The 16,179-nt window shown below is 40.0% G+C and overlaps 1 protein-coding gene across 1 annotated transcript in view; it reads right to left on the minus strand.

Annotated features, from left to right (window-relative positions):
* Positions 1-16,179, minus strand: part of PGM5 (phosphoglucomutase 5) — a 97,124-nt gene that overhangs the window by 42,311 nt on the left and 38,634 nt on the right. The window contains exons 5-6 of the mRNA XM_075279035.1: positions 15,566-15,756; positions 15,007-15,161 (exon numbers count right to left, since the gene is read on the minus strand). Of these exons, the coding sequence (XP_075135136.1) occupies positions 15,007-15,161; positions 15,566-15,756 (346 nt within the window). The remainder of the gene's footprint in view (positions 1-15,006; positions 15,162-15,565; positions 15,757-16,179) is intronic.

Genomic DNA, 16,179 nt, shown 5'->3' on the forward strand with positions numbered 1-16,179 from the left:
GACCGATCAATCTAAAGAACCTCAGGTATACTCCAAAGGCCAATACCAAATGAACAAACAGATGGTCCCATTATCATGCAAGGAAACCACCAAAAGACCATAGAACACCGGGTCAAATCCCCACCGAAAAAAACACACAACCTATTCACAAGAATTCAGGTCGTGACACTGGCGTCATCTTAGTTATCTTTCGTGTCAAACATGAAGTGATCCAATGGGAGTTATAGAGGAACATTTGCTCATGAACCAGGTATTGATAGGTTCAGCAGACAATAAAATGTACATGGCGCCCTCCTGACTCTTTCCCAACTGCAAATGTTAGGAGAGATAAGGGTCAGGCCTGACCTTTCTTTTACTGAGGAGATATGTTGCTGCCAGGTATTCAGAAAGTATTATGGCAGAAGTTTGAACATTCTGAATTTTTGTTGGACCATATTCCACATTTAGCAGATGTGTGATGTCTCTGCAGTAGCGTATCTAAAGTCTTGTGGGCCCCCATCAACTTTGATCAGGACCCCCTACCCCCTCTCTACAGCATATTCTTGATAGCAACATTTATTGTATTGTAGTGGTATCAGCACAAATTTCATCAGAGTGAATACAAAATTAATGTGAGACGCGAGATGAATCCCCCGTGTCTGAAGGAAATGCCTAATAGCCCCACACCCTTTGTTATGGGCTATGGAGCTACTGTATATAGGGCCTCCATGTCAAGGCTGGCAAGGGCTGTACCTGCAGGGACATGATACCCTCTAGATACCTGAGGACATCCTTTGTGACTCAAAAATACAATGGAAGAGCTAGCACAAAGGGACGTAGAATACAGTTCACATAAGTGCTAACTTGTCGTGTTATCCCGTCAATACCTGAGACAATTGGCTGGCCTTTGAGACGACTGAAGCCTTTGTAGACCTTGGAGATGCAACATAATTTTGGGACACAAGGGAATTGTGGACGCATATTGTCCCACCTACAGTAGCCACAACTGCTATTATCAAGAATACAGTAAGTTGGCAGCGCAGCACCAGTCATATAAACAATGCTACGAGCTGCATGCTCTGGAACACACCTGATCAGCAGTGGTCCTAAGTCTAACATCTAAGGAATCAGTTGGTGTCCAACACCTGGGACCCCTGCTGATCAGCTGTTTGAAGGGACCATGGTGCTTTTGTGAGTCTTGAGACCCCTTCACTATTTACATTGCATAAAATCCTGTTTTATAATGACAGGAGGCTATTGTCCGTGGTGAGCTCCATGCTGGAGAATAACTCCCATCCCATGTATGAGACTGTGATAGCACTGGGCAGTACTGTCAGTGACCGACTACTTCACCCCAAGTGTGAGAAGGAGCGCTATCAGAGGTCTTTCCTTCTCGCTGCGGTTAGGTTGTAAAATCAACACCGGGCTAAGCGGAGATCACTCCATATAGAGAACTAAAAGATCCTTAAGTTGTGATATCCCTTCTTTACCTTTATCTTTTTATATGTATCTACTGTCACTGTAATACCTCTATTGTGGAGCAATCTTATTTTGTATTTTATATTATTACTGTATTATCCATGCTGCTGTAATACACTGAATTTCCCCATGTTGGATCTATTAAAGGATAATCTTATCTTATCATGATATGAAACTGTGGATGGAAACTTATAATCATTAGTAGGCCTTTATGACCTCATGAGCATGTTGCCCAAGTTTTTTTATTCAGATTTTGTATTTCCTCATCTCTTCCCCTCCCTCCTTTAATATTGGGCAAAAAGGTTTATGGGGTTTGTATTTTTAATTTATATGTGTCTTTTTCTTTGTTATTTTATTTTGAATAATAAAAATTTAACTCGAAAAAAGTGTTGTCTCGCATTTTCATAAAGTTCTAGGTGCCAGCATTAAAAAAATATATGGGTATGGGGGAATTATTATTATTATTATTATTTTATAATTCCGGTTTTATTTGTGCTTGTGATACAGATGTATGCAAATAGCATTTTCCTGACAGAGAATGTATTAAATAATTATTTGTATGGAGCTAAAAGTATGCTTTCATTTTATGTATCTAGGCTTATCATCTTATTTACTTTGGCAGTAGCTGCCTGGCACTGGTTGCTACTACTCCTCAACCCATTCATTACTTTCAGGAGGTAACCTCATATGTTTCCGTATTTACTGTCATTTGATGACTTCCTAATATAAATAATACATTTGTAATATTGCATTATGCTGTTTTGGATAATTTAATCTATGTGGAATTCTGGGGAACCTATGCGAAATTCTGCCTTCTAAGTCATCAAGGTCAATAACAGGGTCCAATACTGAGTCGTCAATCTAAATACTGATTGAAAGTTTAAATTTTCAGACTTTTCAATATTTCTGCTTAAGTTTGATCTAAAACTGCATTACATTTTACACTAGTCCTAAAAGTGGAATAAGAGAATCAAATCAAACAAGTGAGTCAGAAACATTACACTCGCCCATTTATTTATAGAAGAAAATGGTCCAATATCACATCTTTATGAGTGGCAAAAGTAAGTGAACCTTTGCTTTCAGTAGCTGGGGTGTCTCCCTTCTGTAGCAATATCTGCATCTAAATGTTTCAAGTAACTGTTGCTTAGTCATGCACAATGGCTTAGAGAAATTTATTCCATTCCTCCATATAAAACAGCTTCAACTCTGTTAAGATGGTGCTCGCTTTAAGTTCTTTCACAACATTTCTTCACTTTTTTTTCTTCTTTATTGTTTTTTAGAATGACATTGGTGCTTAGGGTTGTTGTCTTGTTGCATGACCCACATGCTCTTAAAAATCGACTTATGGACTGATGTCCTGAAATATCCCACTGATGTTATAATTCAGAATTTATTATTCTATCAGTGATGCTATCTTGGACCAGATGTAGCAAAACAGGCTCAAACCATGGGACTACCACCACCAAGTTTCACAAATAATATGAGGTTTTTACGTAGGAAAGCATATAAGGCCCATACACATGGTTTAATTTGACACTGATTTTGATGTGGATTCTGCACTCATATCAGCAGCAGATTTCGACCTGATTTTGCCTGATTGTTTTTAATGGAAGGCAGGGAACAGAGCAAGACGCTAAACATAATAAGTGTCCTGCTTAGTCTTCCTGTCGATTCAGTGACTGATTCTATAGCATGAGACATCCTGCTGACCAGACTCATTCAACTGGATCTAATCAGTCGTGGAATGCCGAAGCTCTACTTTACCATTCTGCATTAGGTGGCTGGAGGGGCAGAAATAAAGAGGAAGTTGAGCCAGGTGTCCCAGCCCATGATGTACTATTACGTCCCTTTCCCACAAACTGACGCAGTAGTACATCATGGAGATGGCACTGGCTCAGGAGGGAACTCTAGCATTTGTGAGTGGTAAAAACAGCATTCAAGGCTGTTTAACCCTGTAGATGCTACCATAAATTATGATGGTGACATCTAAGGGGTCTCTGTGTTTGCCACCCCATCTGAACCCCCGTGATATGATTGCAGTGGTGATGGGGTCTACTGAAGGCCCCACATTATTGTTACAAGTATCTTTTACAAAACTTTGACAACAAAAAAGTTCATTATTCAACTCGGAAATTTATGCTTCCTCTTTAACCACTTTTCAAAATTTCCTGTACAAGTACATATCCATACTAGGTGTCATAGATGGCAGTAGCCTGGGGCCTTTTATCGAAGAAGGTGATGCTGGATCTTTTACGCTTCAATTTCTCTGAATATATGTTTTCAAGCCGTGGAAACTTCTCCGTGCACAGCCTTCTTCAGGAACGTGAGTCTAATACACTTAAAAAAAGCCTATTTTGCAAGTTGAACCCTAAACCTTCCCTCCCCCTAATTTCTTCCCATTCATACAACCTTAAAATGTTTTCCAAGAATAAAATAGTAGGAAATAAAAATTCAAATAAAAATATGTCACATATCTCACTTCGAGAATGGCATCACTAAAAACTGTAGACTGAAATATAAAAAAGTTACCAATGTCAGACTGTGAGATGCAAATTTAAAAATTTCAAACAAAAGGTAATAAAATATTGAACTATATACATTTGCTATCGTAGTGATCATACTGATGTGCAAAATAAATGTAACATGCCATTTTTACCTCATAAAACCCAAGAGAAAATGGTACAGGTGGGCTTTTCCCCATTATATTTTAATGTTGGAATAAATATTACACCATACCTATAACATCTCTGCCTGTTCGGGTCACTGCGCCACCTTCTGCTCGCATGTGGCGGTGCAGGAGGCGTGTATAGTTTGGTTCTTTGTTTAAAGTTTTTGGTTGCACTGTGTGAACACGGCTCTAGTTCTGTGATTGAATTTCCACCACACCCGTCTTCTGCCCTTGTTTGCCCCCCATTAAGTGGTTAATTTGTGTGATTGACAGCCTGTCTACCTGTCAACTCCAGGGGTGGGTTCTTCCTTTGTCTTGCAAAACCAAGCCCTCATATGAATTTGTAAATGGAGCATAAAAAAAAAGCTATGACTTTTGAAAGACAGGAAGTAAACAATAAAAACTGAAAATGGCTGCTGTGGAAGTGATGCGAATTTTAGCCCATTATGTTGCTTGTCTTTTTCTTGCTACTTCAGTAAACAATATATGTATACAATGAGGATTTCCAAATGTGAGATAAATGTTGGCTATCACTTTATAATACATTTGTTTATAATATATTTAACCTAATGTTAAATGTATGAATAATGTAATGGAAAACTGAACTATGAATCTCTAGGGAGCCATTCCATTCCAACACAGAAGGATTTAGAAGTTAGAAAATCACTGCTCGCTTTATTTAAGATTCTACTGTATCCAAAATAGGTCATTGTGGGAAATGTCTGCAATAGTTTTCCAATTTCTTTATCCTCAGTATTACTTCTATTAAATGTCAAATTTAATTCCAGAAAGGCTCTTGTATGGAGTATTGTATATACTCGAGTATAAGCCAACCTGAATATAAGCCGAGGCCCCTAAATTTTAACTTATTGACTCGAGTATAAGCTGAGGGGAAAAATCCACCATTGCAGATAAAAAGTCTGGTCATGTGCATTGCAGCTTAGTAACTCCATTGGGATCATAGTAATAGCAGTTAACCCCATGATGTCCCTCACATTAACCCCCTGTGTGCCTCACATAAGAGTTACTGATATGTGGGACATATGGAGGTAATAATTAGGTATCTTCATAATTAAGGTCCTTCATTAGTACCCTCATGTTTCTCACATATTAGTAACCCTTATATGATGCACACAGGGGTTAATATGAAGGACATGATGGGGTTAACTGTTATTATTCCACACATTGCAGAAAAATATCCACAGTTTTTGTAAATTGCGGCAAGTCAATTATACTTACGGAAACACTGGTGGTTTCTGTATAGGTGTAATAGGGACAGAAAAAAGAACAGCGGAAAACCATGTGGACTCTCTGTGGAAAAAATCTGCGGAAAAGTCCGTATCGGAAATGCATTCAGTTTTTTTCTTTTTAATGTAGATTGTGAGCCCCATATAGGGATCATAATGTACTTTTTTTATTTTTTTATTTAAGTATGTCTTTGTAGAACGGGAGGAAATCAAAGCAAACACGAGGAGAACATACAAACTCTTTGCAGATGTTGTTCCTGGTGGGAATCAAACCCAGGACTCAAGCCCTGCAAGGTTGCAGTGCTATCCACTGAGCCACTGTGTTGCCCTGCATTCTGTTTTTTTTTCCATAGGGTTTTGGGTAAGGCTTGCTACATGGGGCCTTAGCCTAACACTTTGTTAATTTTCCACACCACTCTTTGGCCTTCACCTGTTATAACAATTATAATAACATAAGTGTAATAATTTCACTTCAGGTTTACAGTTGACAAAACTCCAAAGTTTCATGTTTGGGTCGAACCTCAATCTTTTGGAAAATTTGGGTTGAATCTGCTCAACTCTATAGTGACACAGCTCTGTGTGCCATTGATCAGATACTAATGAACTATCCTGTGGAGAGGACATCAGTATGAAAAGCTACCTGGGTGGCAGAAAAACCCCTTTAACCCCTTAGAGACACAGCCCAAAAGTGACTTAAGGACCAGGCCTCTTTTTTCAAATCTGACATGTGTCACTTTAAATGGCGATAACTAGGGGCCACACGGTGGCTCAGTGGTTAGCACTGCAGCCTTGCAGCGCTGGAGTCCTGGTGTTCAAATCCCACCAAGGACAAAAAAACCATCTGCAAGGAGTTTGTATGTTCTCCCCGTGTTTGCATGGATTTCCATCCCATATTCCAAAAAAGACATACTGATAGGGAAAAATGTACATTGTGAGCTCTATGTGGGGCTCACAATCTACATAAAAAAAATAAATAAATGGCGATAACTTTGAGACACTTTAACTTACACAAGTGATTCTGAGATTGTTTTTTCGTAACACATTGTACTTCATGTCAGTAGTAAATTTTCGTCCATATGTTTTGTCTTTAATTATGAAAAAATAGGAAATTTGGTGAAAATTTTGAAAAAAATGCAGTTTTCAAACTTTGAAATTGCAAGCCTTTCAAATAGAAAGTCATACTACCCGAATTTTTTCATAAATATAATTAACCATTTCTCTGATTTATGTAGCAATCAAATTTTAAGCACCCTTTCATTTTTTTCAGATATTATAAGGCTTACAAGTCAAGCAGTAATTTTCCAAATTTTCAAGAAAATTTCCAAAACACATTTTTCAAGGGACCAGTTCAGTTCTGAAGGGAACTTGAAAGGCCTCTGTAATAAAACCCCCAAAAAGTCACCCCATTCTAAAAACTGCACTCCTGAAAGAATCCAAAACAGCAGTTAGAAAGTTTCTTAACCCTTTCAGCATTTCACAACAATTAAAACAAAATGGAGGTCAAATTTACATTTTTCAATTTCTGTCACTAATATATTCATTTAGCCCTAGAATTTACACATTTACTAATGTTTAAAGGAGAAACTGAACCCCACATTTTGTTACACAATTTCTCCCGAACATGACAATACCCCATATGTGCTGGTACCCTAATGTACGGGCACACGGTCGCTCTCAGAGCGGATGGAGCGCTAATTGGATTTTGTAGGCCAGATTTTGCTAGAATATTTTTCAGGCGCCATGCCCCGATTGCAAAGCCCCCAAGGTGCCAAAACAGTGGAAAACCGCAAAATGTCACCCCATTTTGGAAACTAGACCCCTCAAGAAATTTATCAAGGGGTATAGTGAGCACTTGGACCCTACAGGTGTTTCACAGATTTTTTTACCATTGAGATGTGAAAATGAAAAATTACTTTTTTTATAATAAAATGTCACTGTAGCCCCAAATTTTTCATCTTCACAAAGGGTTAAAGGAGAAACTGCACCCCACATTTTGTTACACAATTTCTCCTGAACACGACAATACCCCATATGTGCTGGTACCCTAATGTACAGGCACACGGTCGCTCTCAGAGCGGATGGAGCGCTAATTGGATTTTGTAGGCCAGATTTTACTAGAATACTTTTCAGGCACCATGTCCCTTTTGCAGAGCCCCCAATGTGCCAAAACAGTGGAAACCCCCAAAATGTCACCCCAATTTGGAAACTATACCCCTCAAGGAATTTACCAAGGGGTTTAGTGAGCCCTTTGACCCTACAGGAGTGTAACAGAATTGGCCTAACAAAAGAAAAAGTGACATTTTTTGCTATAAAATGTAGCTTTAACCCCAAATTATGCATTTCCACAAGGGGTTAAAAAAGAAAATGCACCCCACAAATTGTCAAGCACTTTGCCCCAACTACAGAAATGCCCCACATGTGGATGTAAAGTGATCTATGGGCACACTGTAAAGTCCAGAGCTGAAGGATCGCTATTGGGATTTTGGAGGGCAAATTTAGCTGAAATCTGTTTCAGGCACCATGTTGCATTTGGAGAGCCCCTGAAGTGCTAGAACAGTGGAAACCCCCCCCCCCCCCCCCAAAACGACCCCATTTTGAAAAATAGACCCCTCAAGGAATTTATCAAGGGGTTTAGTGAGCACTTGGACCCTACAGGTGTTTCACAGATTTTTTTACCATTGAGATGTGAAAATGAAAAATTACTTTTTTTCCAATAAATCGTCCATTTAGCGCCATATTTTTAATTTTTGCAAGTAGTTAGAGAATTAAGAGCCCCCCACAGTTTGTTACACAATTTCCCCTGAACACGGCAATACCCCATATGGGATCATAATCTGCTGTATGGGTACATGTTGGGGCTCAGAATGGAAAGAGCGCTATTTGGATTTTGGAGGGCATATATTGCTGGAATAGTTTTGAGGTGCCATGTCGCATTTGCTGAGCCCCTAAAGTATCAATACAATAGAAACCCCTCAAAAGTGACCCCATTTTAGAAACTACACCCGTCAAGGAATGTATCAAGTGGTATTATGATTTTGAGACTAAAAATGCTTCCCAAAAATTGAAATTTTTAAAGAAATATGCCATTTTGGTATCCAATGCATTGCACCCACTTTGTGTTGTCAGAGACCTGCACTCCTAAAACTATTAAGTGGGCCTTCCCGAGGGGCAAAAAAATTATATATGTGGGTATAAACTGCTGCTTGGGCGCACAGCAGGGCTCAGAAGCGAAGGAGCACGGCGCTTTTTAGCTTTTGGGGTACAGATTTAGAGGGACTTTCTGGGCGCCATGTTGTTTTTGCAGAGCCCTGGAGGTGCCAGTAAACTGGAATTCCCCAAGAAGTGACCCCATTTTGTAGGGGAAATTTTAGAGTCTCTGCAAAAGTGCCATGGCATCCAAAAACCAAACCGTCTAAGTCTGTGCTCCAAAAACCAAATAACCTTCTTCCCTTCTGTGTCCGGCTGGGCCCTAATATCAGTTTATACCCACATATGACATTACGTACGTTATCCGGGGTACACCAGTGTCATATATGTGCCCTAATATCAGTTTATACTCACATATGACATTACCCCGGTTACACCAGTGTCATACATGTGGCATAAACTGCAGTTTGGGCGCACAGCAGGGGGCAGAAGGGAAGGAGCGCGATGCGGCTTTTGGAGTACAGATTCTGATGTTTGGTATCTAGACGCCATGTCATGTTTGTAGAGCCTGTAAGGTACCAGAAAAGTGGATTCCCCAAAGGAGTGAGCGCAGTTTGAAAACTGCACCCCTAAAATAATTTATCAGGGGGTGTAGTGAGTATTAGTATCCCGGACGTGACTGCACAGCGGATGGCGAAGAGGGAATGTATAAGCGGTGCGGAGGACATTGCAGACACTAAATTCCCTACTGTACCCCCAGTAGCTCCTATGATTGGGGAAGTCACACTGGGGTCACTTTGGGGGTCACTTCTGGTATATTTTCCCTCATAAGCTGTAAATATAGGGTGTCCCCTGATATTCGCTTGCACAGCTTATACATTCCCTGCCTGCCGCACCCAGTTGTGTTCTAATGATTTGGCGATTTTGCGTGATTTTGTCTTCACATTGGTAGATGCTATATTTTCTTTATTTTTCTGCTGACGTGGCCATATAAGGGCTTGTTGTTTGCGGGATGCGATGTATTTTGTAATGACACCATCTTGGGGTGCCTAAAACTTACTGATTACATTTTATTAACTCTTTTTTTGCTGGATTTAAAAGAGAAAAAATCAATTCTGGTATTGAGTTTTACCTTTTACATTTTTCGCCATGCAGCGTACAGTATAAGTAACATGTGACCTTTATTCTGCGGGTCGGTACGGTTACGGCGATACCTCATTTATGTTATTTTTTTATGCGATACTAAGTCTGCAGAACAAAAACACATTTGGGGACATAAATCAGTGATTTTTGCATCGCCATCTTCTGAGAGGCGTAACATTTTTATTTTTCGCTTGACAGTGTTGGTTGAGGGCTTATTTTTTGCGGGACAACCTGTGCATTTTATTGGTACTATTTTGGGGTGCATATGACTTTTTTATCACTTTTTATAGCACATTTTGTAAGGTGAGATGGCGAAAAATCACTACTTCCGGCGGGTTTTTTCCGTTATTTTTTACCGCCGTTCACTGTGTACATTAAATATTGTTTCAGTTTTGTTGTACAGGTTGTTACGGACGCGACAATACCAAATATGTATTGTTTTTATTAATTTTTTGTGGTTTTTTTACATAATTCATTTTTTATAGAAAAAAGGGATTTTTGGGACTTTATAACTTTATTAATTGTTTTCAAACACTTTATTTTTTTTTTTACACTTTTTTTTTACTTGTTCTTGTGTCCCTATGGGACACATGGATCAGTGATGATTGCATCACTGATTCTCTACTATAGAATGAGACACAGGCTGCAGTGACAGCCTGCACGTGTCTCACTCTAGACACAGGAAGTGAGCTGTGCGGACGGGACAGCTCACTTCCAGAAGACGCCGGGAGCATCACCAGGTAAGTGAGTGCTCAGGGCTGTCTGGGGTCACTAACCAGACCCCAGACTACATATTACAGATACCGGCACCCACCGATCTCACCGCGGGGGGTGCCGGCGGGGGGGGAGAGATCGCGGCACCCTTTGTTTGCGGTGGTCATGTTTGACCATCGCAATCAAAGGGTTAAAACCTCCGATCGGTAAAAGTACCGACCGGAGGTTATGGAAAAGGGTGATAGCTGTCAGTAACAGCCATCACCCAGTTCCGATTCCGCCCGCTCAGCTAGTGAGCGCTCGGAATCACCATGACGTACAATTACTTCATGGTGCGCGAAGTACCTCGCGTCCATGACGTAATAGTACGTCAAAGGTCGCTAAGGGGTTAATGTAAAGGACTACGTAGTGAGCTGTGCCCAAAGGGCGCTGCAGAAAAGACCACAGCTGGAAACACATTGCTTTTTTCTGCAACACTTTTCACAGAAACTCCTCTGTTTTCCTCTGTTGTCTTTTCTGTTCCTATTATACCCCCAGCATTTCTTTTTTTTTTTTTTTTTTTTTTTTTTAATGTGGATTGGGAGCCCCACATAGAGCTCACAATGTACATTTTCCCTATCAGTATGTCTTTTTGGAATATGGGATGGAGATCCATGCAAACACGGGGAGAACATACAAGCTCCTTGCTGATGGTTTTTTGCCCTTGGCGGGATTTGAACACCAGGACTCCAGCGCTGCAAGGCTGCAGTGCTAACCACTGAGCCACCGTGTGGCCCCTTACCCCCAGCATTTCTGTAGATATAATTAATGCAATTTACAAAAATGCAACATTTTTCATGTGTGGATGGGATTAGCCAGAATCCCATTCACTTTGCAAGTTTTGTAAAACACAGCGTTCTTGCAATGTGTGGCCCTGGCCTAACTCTGTTGATGCTACGCTTGAGCTGTTACTAGTAATAGAAATAAGTTGCCTAAACAGCAGCAAGTAAAACTGCTTAATCCTTCCATCAGCTTTGTCACTCACTTCTGAGCAGAACTCTATCGCTAGGTTCACACTAGCACCCGGAGTCCGTTCTGAGCCATGCAGAAGACGGAAAGCTGTCAGACCGGGTCCGGCCGTGTGCGCCGGTGAGCATTTTATGCTCTCCACCGCGAAACCGTTTTTCTTAACTGGACACAGAGTACTGCATGTCCGACTCGGTGTCCGATTTAAAAAAAAACGGTTTTTCGGCGGAGAGCATAAAACGCTCACCGGCGCTCACGGCCGGACATCTTTCAAACCCATTCAAATTAATGGGTATGAAAGAGTCCTGCAGGTTTCCGTCTCCTACTCAGTTTTGTGCAGGAAACGGAAACCTGAATGAACGGAGACTGGGCGCAAATGTGAATGAGCCCTTAGTAGTACTGGTGTATGACACCTGCATTTCACAGGAAGAAGATGGCCAGCAAACAGTGTAATGTGAATGTACATGCACCGACTTCTGAGTATCAAAACAAGTATAAAAACTAACCACAAGCCAAAAACAGCAACAGTTCTAAACAATGTGCTGTGCAAGAAGGTCATAGAGGTCTGTGTAACTTTCCATCTCTTACATCTGTCTACGAATATAATAAAGGCCATTACTTTATAACAAAATATAACAAAAGTATTCATTTCATTAGTAAAGATGGTTTGTAATGAATAGTTAGAGGCATACCATAAAAGATTGATACTTTAGTATATGGCATTTATATACATAGTCATATAGTCCCTATAGTATGACTCCCATCTGGCCACTCGCCATCCCTCATAATGGGCCACTGCTGGCTTGTTTTGAATTAAGTTCACAAAATACAATGTGAGAATGAGAACTGTCAGTAGAGTGGAAGTCTCATCCAAGTCAAGGTCCTCTCCTTACATCTGTCCCGTGGATATTGGAGCATGCTGAACCAGATGTTTCCTGTCAGCAGTTTAGTGATCCTCATAATGTGCACAAGTATATTTGGAATATTTCAGTCACTCAATATTTCATTAGATGACCTCTGAAACATCTTATCTAAATTATCACTTAATCCCGTCTTCCAATTGTTCCAAAGCAATCTCCTGTCTAGGTCTAAGGGCATCTAGCTAGCCGTGTAAACCAATAAAACACAATACATGTTACCCTGCAGAAAACACTGACTTGAGGATTTATCATTGGGATTTATGGTTAGTGCTATTTTTTTTTTTCTTACGGCAACATGCAGGGATTATTTCCTACCAGAGCTGTCCAGAACAGCATACATTTCAAAATGGAAATATCCCATTCCTATCCACATTCCCTTGGAGAAGATACTAGATAGAGTATAGATAGAGTGAGATAGAGTGTAGATTGTGAGTAATCCATTATAAATGTATATTACTAAAAGCTAAAATATTTCATGGCCTATGAAAACAAAAAATAACTCTAAAATGGATGTAGGATGTAAGCTTTTATTGGTTAGGTCCAGAGAGTAGGTGCAGTACCTGAATATTTACAAAGGATAAGGTTACAGTACACAGGATAAAACCTTTGCTTTGACCTGCTCTCTGGCCAGATCAAGAGTAGATCCATTAACCCTTTCATGCCTCTGTTAATTTTTGTTTTTGCATTTTTGTTTTTCCTTCTCCCCATTCTAAGTGTCATAATTTTAAAATTTTTCAGTTCATAGAGTCACATTATGGCTTATTGTGTGTGGGACAAATTGTAGTTTTTGATGGGACCATTCAATATCCCATTGAATGTACTGGGAAACTGGAAATAAAATTCTGAATGAGGTGGAATTGTAAAAAAAAAAAATGCATTTGTGCCAATTTTTTATGGGTTTAAATTTTGCGGCATTGACTATGTGGTAAAAATGACGTTACCTGTATTCTGCAGGTCAGTAAGATCAAGGCAATTAAAAATTTATATAGCATTTGTAATGTTTTGATACCTTTTAAAAAAAAATTAAACTTTGCAAAACATGTGCATGGACCATCTTATAGACATGTTACATAAAGGTAATTTTCTTTTAATTTTAAAATCCCCTCATATATCTTGTTTAGCAACAGGAAAAGTAACTGTCGGAATGCCGCAGAACATGTGCACTCCATTTTGCCTGCTAGCATTATTACAGCTGGATCATCAGCTGGACATCACCTCATAGATAGTAAGCCCTCGCGGGCAGGGCCCTCTACCCCACTGTGCCAGTTGGTCACTGTTAGTTTTATATCTACCTGTATATTTTGTGTACTGTATGTAACCCTCCCTAATGTAAAGCACCATGGAACTAATGGTGCTATATAAATAAACAATAATAATAATAATTTGCCATGTATGGTGGAAAGAAAAATCACTTTAATATTTTATTACATGAGTTGTCTATGACTGTTCTTAAAATACATAAAAGTCATTTGCTTGTTAGAATATTGATATCATTCTAACATGTTGTAGATAAATCAGTCTTAAATTTTTGTAAGACTCAGGCCTGGTTCACATCTGCGTTCTGTATACCGTTCAGGGAGTCCACTTGTGGACCCCATAGACTATAATGGGGTCCGTGTGTTTTCTGTGCGGTGTCCGCACGAGTCGTGCGAAGAGGAAAGTAGTTCTTGAAGTATTTTTCTTTCCACATGAATCATGTGGACACCGCGTGGAAAACACACGGACCCCATTATAGTCTATGGGGTCTGTAAGGTTTCATTGCTCACCGCTTATCAATGTGTTTGGTATTCTGTTCGGTATTCCCAAGTGGACTCCTTGAACTGTATACAGAACACAGATGTGAACCAGGCCTAAGCCCCTCATTCTGGAATAGATATATAGTTTAGGTGCCTGCTTCCTGACCACCATATTGCATCCCATTGTATTCAGCGCCGCACGTCCCATGAGGCGACCTGATGCGACCGCTTCAGGCGGCGCTATGCCAGGGCCTCAGGGAGGGCGGCATTTTTGGTTACCTAAGCCTGTCCTGGACTGGCTTAGCACCGAGCGGTGGTTTGGGGAGGCCACTGGAGCAGTGCTGCTCCAGCAGCCTCCTCTCACGCTCAGGCAGAGAGCAGGTCCTCTCCGTGCCTGCTCTCTGCCGGCGAACGGCGCTAAGCCCCACCCCATGCACTTCACCACGCCCCCTCCGCGCCACCACACCCCCTCCGCTCCGCCCCCTCCTCCCGGCGGGGGGGGCGGCTTTCTGTAGTTCGCCTCGGGCGGCAAAAGGGGCAGGTTCGCCCCTGATTGTATTGTAAATCTCATCCCCAAGTATAAATATAGTGTTTGTATGTAATGTCTTCTAGCTTCACCTCCTCCTCCTTCTTCTTAGATCTCCCTAGCAATTGATAGCCATCTCATTCCTGCCATTGTACAGAAACATGGCAGACTGAATTTGTGAACAGTTTCTACTAAACAACAGTTGAAAGTCTACCTGTAGCCCCAGCCACAAACAAAAGGACAAGTCTGAGACTTATATTTTCACTAGCTTTATGGAATTCAGCTGAATAAGCTTTTTATAGGAAAAGTACATTTTACTGATTCTGAAGCCACGTAATGGTCATTTCAAGTTGTTCTCTCTATAAATAATATTTTGAATGAAATATAAAAGAAGAAGAATATGAATATAATTAGAATAGAAAACTATGCAGATTGTACTTACTTGTCTATGGCTGTACTTGTAGGCATGCTCCTGCCAAAACCTCGCACACCCATTTGTCGAAAGTAAGGCACGCAGGAAAGGTTGGCTGCCATAATTGCTAGGGAATCAGAAGGGTTTACAAAAAAGCCATTTTGTCCTAGAATCATGTACCTGTCCTGCAACAAATACAGATGTTTCATATGGTTAAGATACTATAGTCATACAAATGTTTAGGTGAAACAGAAAAAAATTCTCTGTGAGTTGATCCTTACACAAACTAGAATAAAATTGACAAACCAGGCTTACGTCATACTAAAATGGTGGAAAAAAATAAGTCATGTTTGACACAGTTATGTATATAAATGATATTAAATCTGTTGAGCTAAGGAAGGGTGCATTCTCTTTCTACAGAATACCAGAAATAAGCATATCTTTGCGCAAAAAAAACCTTTAATATACAAAAAACAATAATGATCTATTGGCTATTTCTGATTTATTGTAATAAATCTTTAATGATGACGTCACATTATATAATAGATAAGAAGTGTTTCAGCAAGTTTCAGATACCTGAAATACTTACTCCATCAGCATCAAATGCAGCTCCAAAGCCATGTTCCCCTGCTTTCATGACCTCCAAGAGACCACTGGCATATGTTAAGTTGGGGTCCGGGTACTGCCCACCAAAGTCTTCCAAGGGGACGCAATTAACTGCAGAATTGGCAGGTGCTCCTAATTCATCACACAGTATTCTTCGGACATAAGGACCCATCACTAGAACATAGATAATACAGTGCACATACTTTACTAAGACAATACTTGGCAAGTATACTTGGTGTATAGTAAAGGTCAGCACAAAGACTTTATACCAATAATATGTCAGAATTAAATTCCACTGAGTTAACAGTGTTGTTATTTTTATATTACAATTCATGGAAGGCCGGATCCAATAGTCAGTGGATTACAAAAGAGTTTCATTATCCAGGAATTTTCTTTCTAAAGGTCATATTAATTGTTCTTACATGTATTGTATATGTTTTAGAGTAATAGCTACAAAAACAAGTATTATCTACTCTCTGAATTTTAACTATAGCAATTTTTCAAGAGCATTTCTTAATACTGGTTTATATGACCATACTGGTTTTGAAACTCAATGAAAGGAGTTTATCAAACTGTTACCACAGAAGGTTTGTGTTC

The sequence above is a fragment of the Leptodactylus fuscus genome, chromosome 1 (assembly GCF_031893055.1).
Source record: "Leptodactylus fuscus isolate aLepFus1 chromosome 1, aLepFus1.hap2, whole genome shotgun sequence".
NCBI lineage: Eukaryota > Metazoa > Chordata > Amphibia > Anura > Leptodactylidae > Leptodactylus > Leptodactylus fuscus.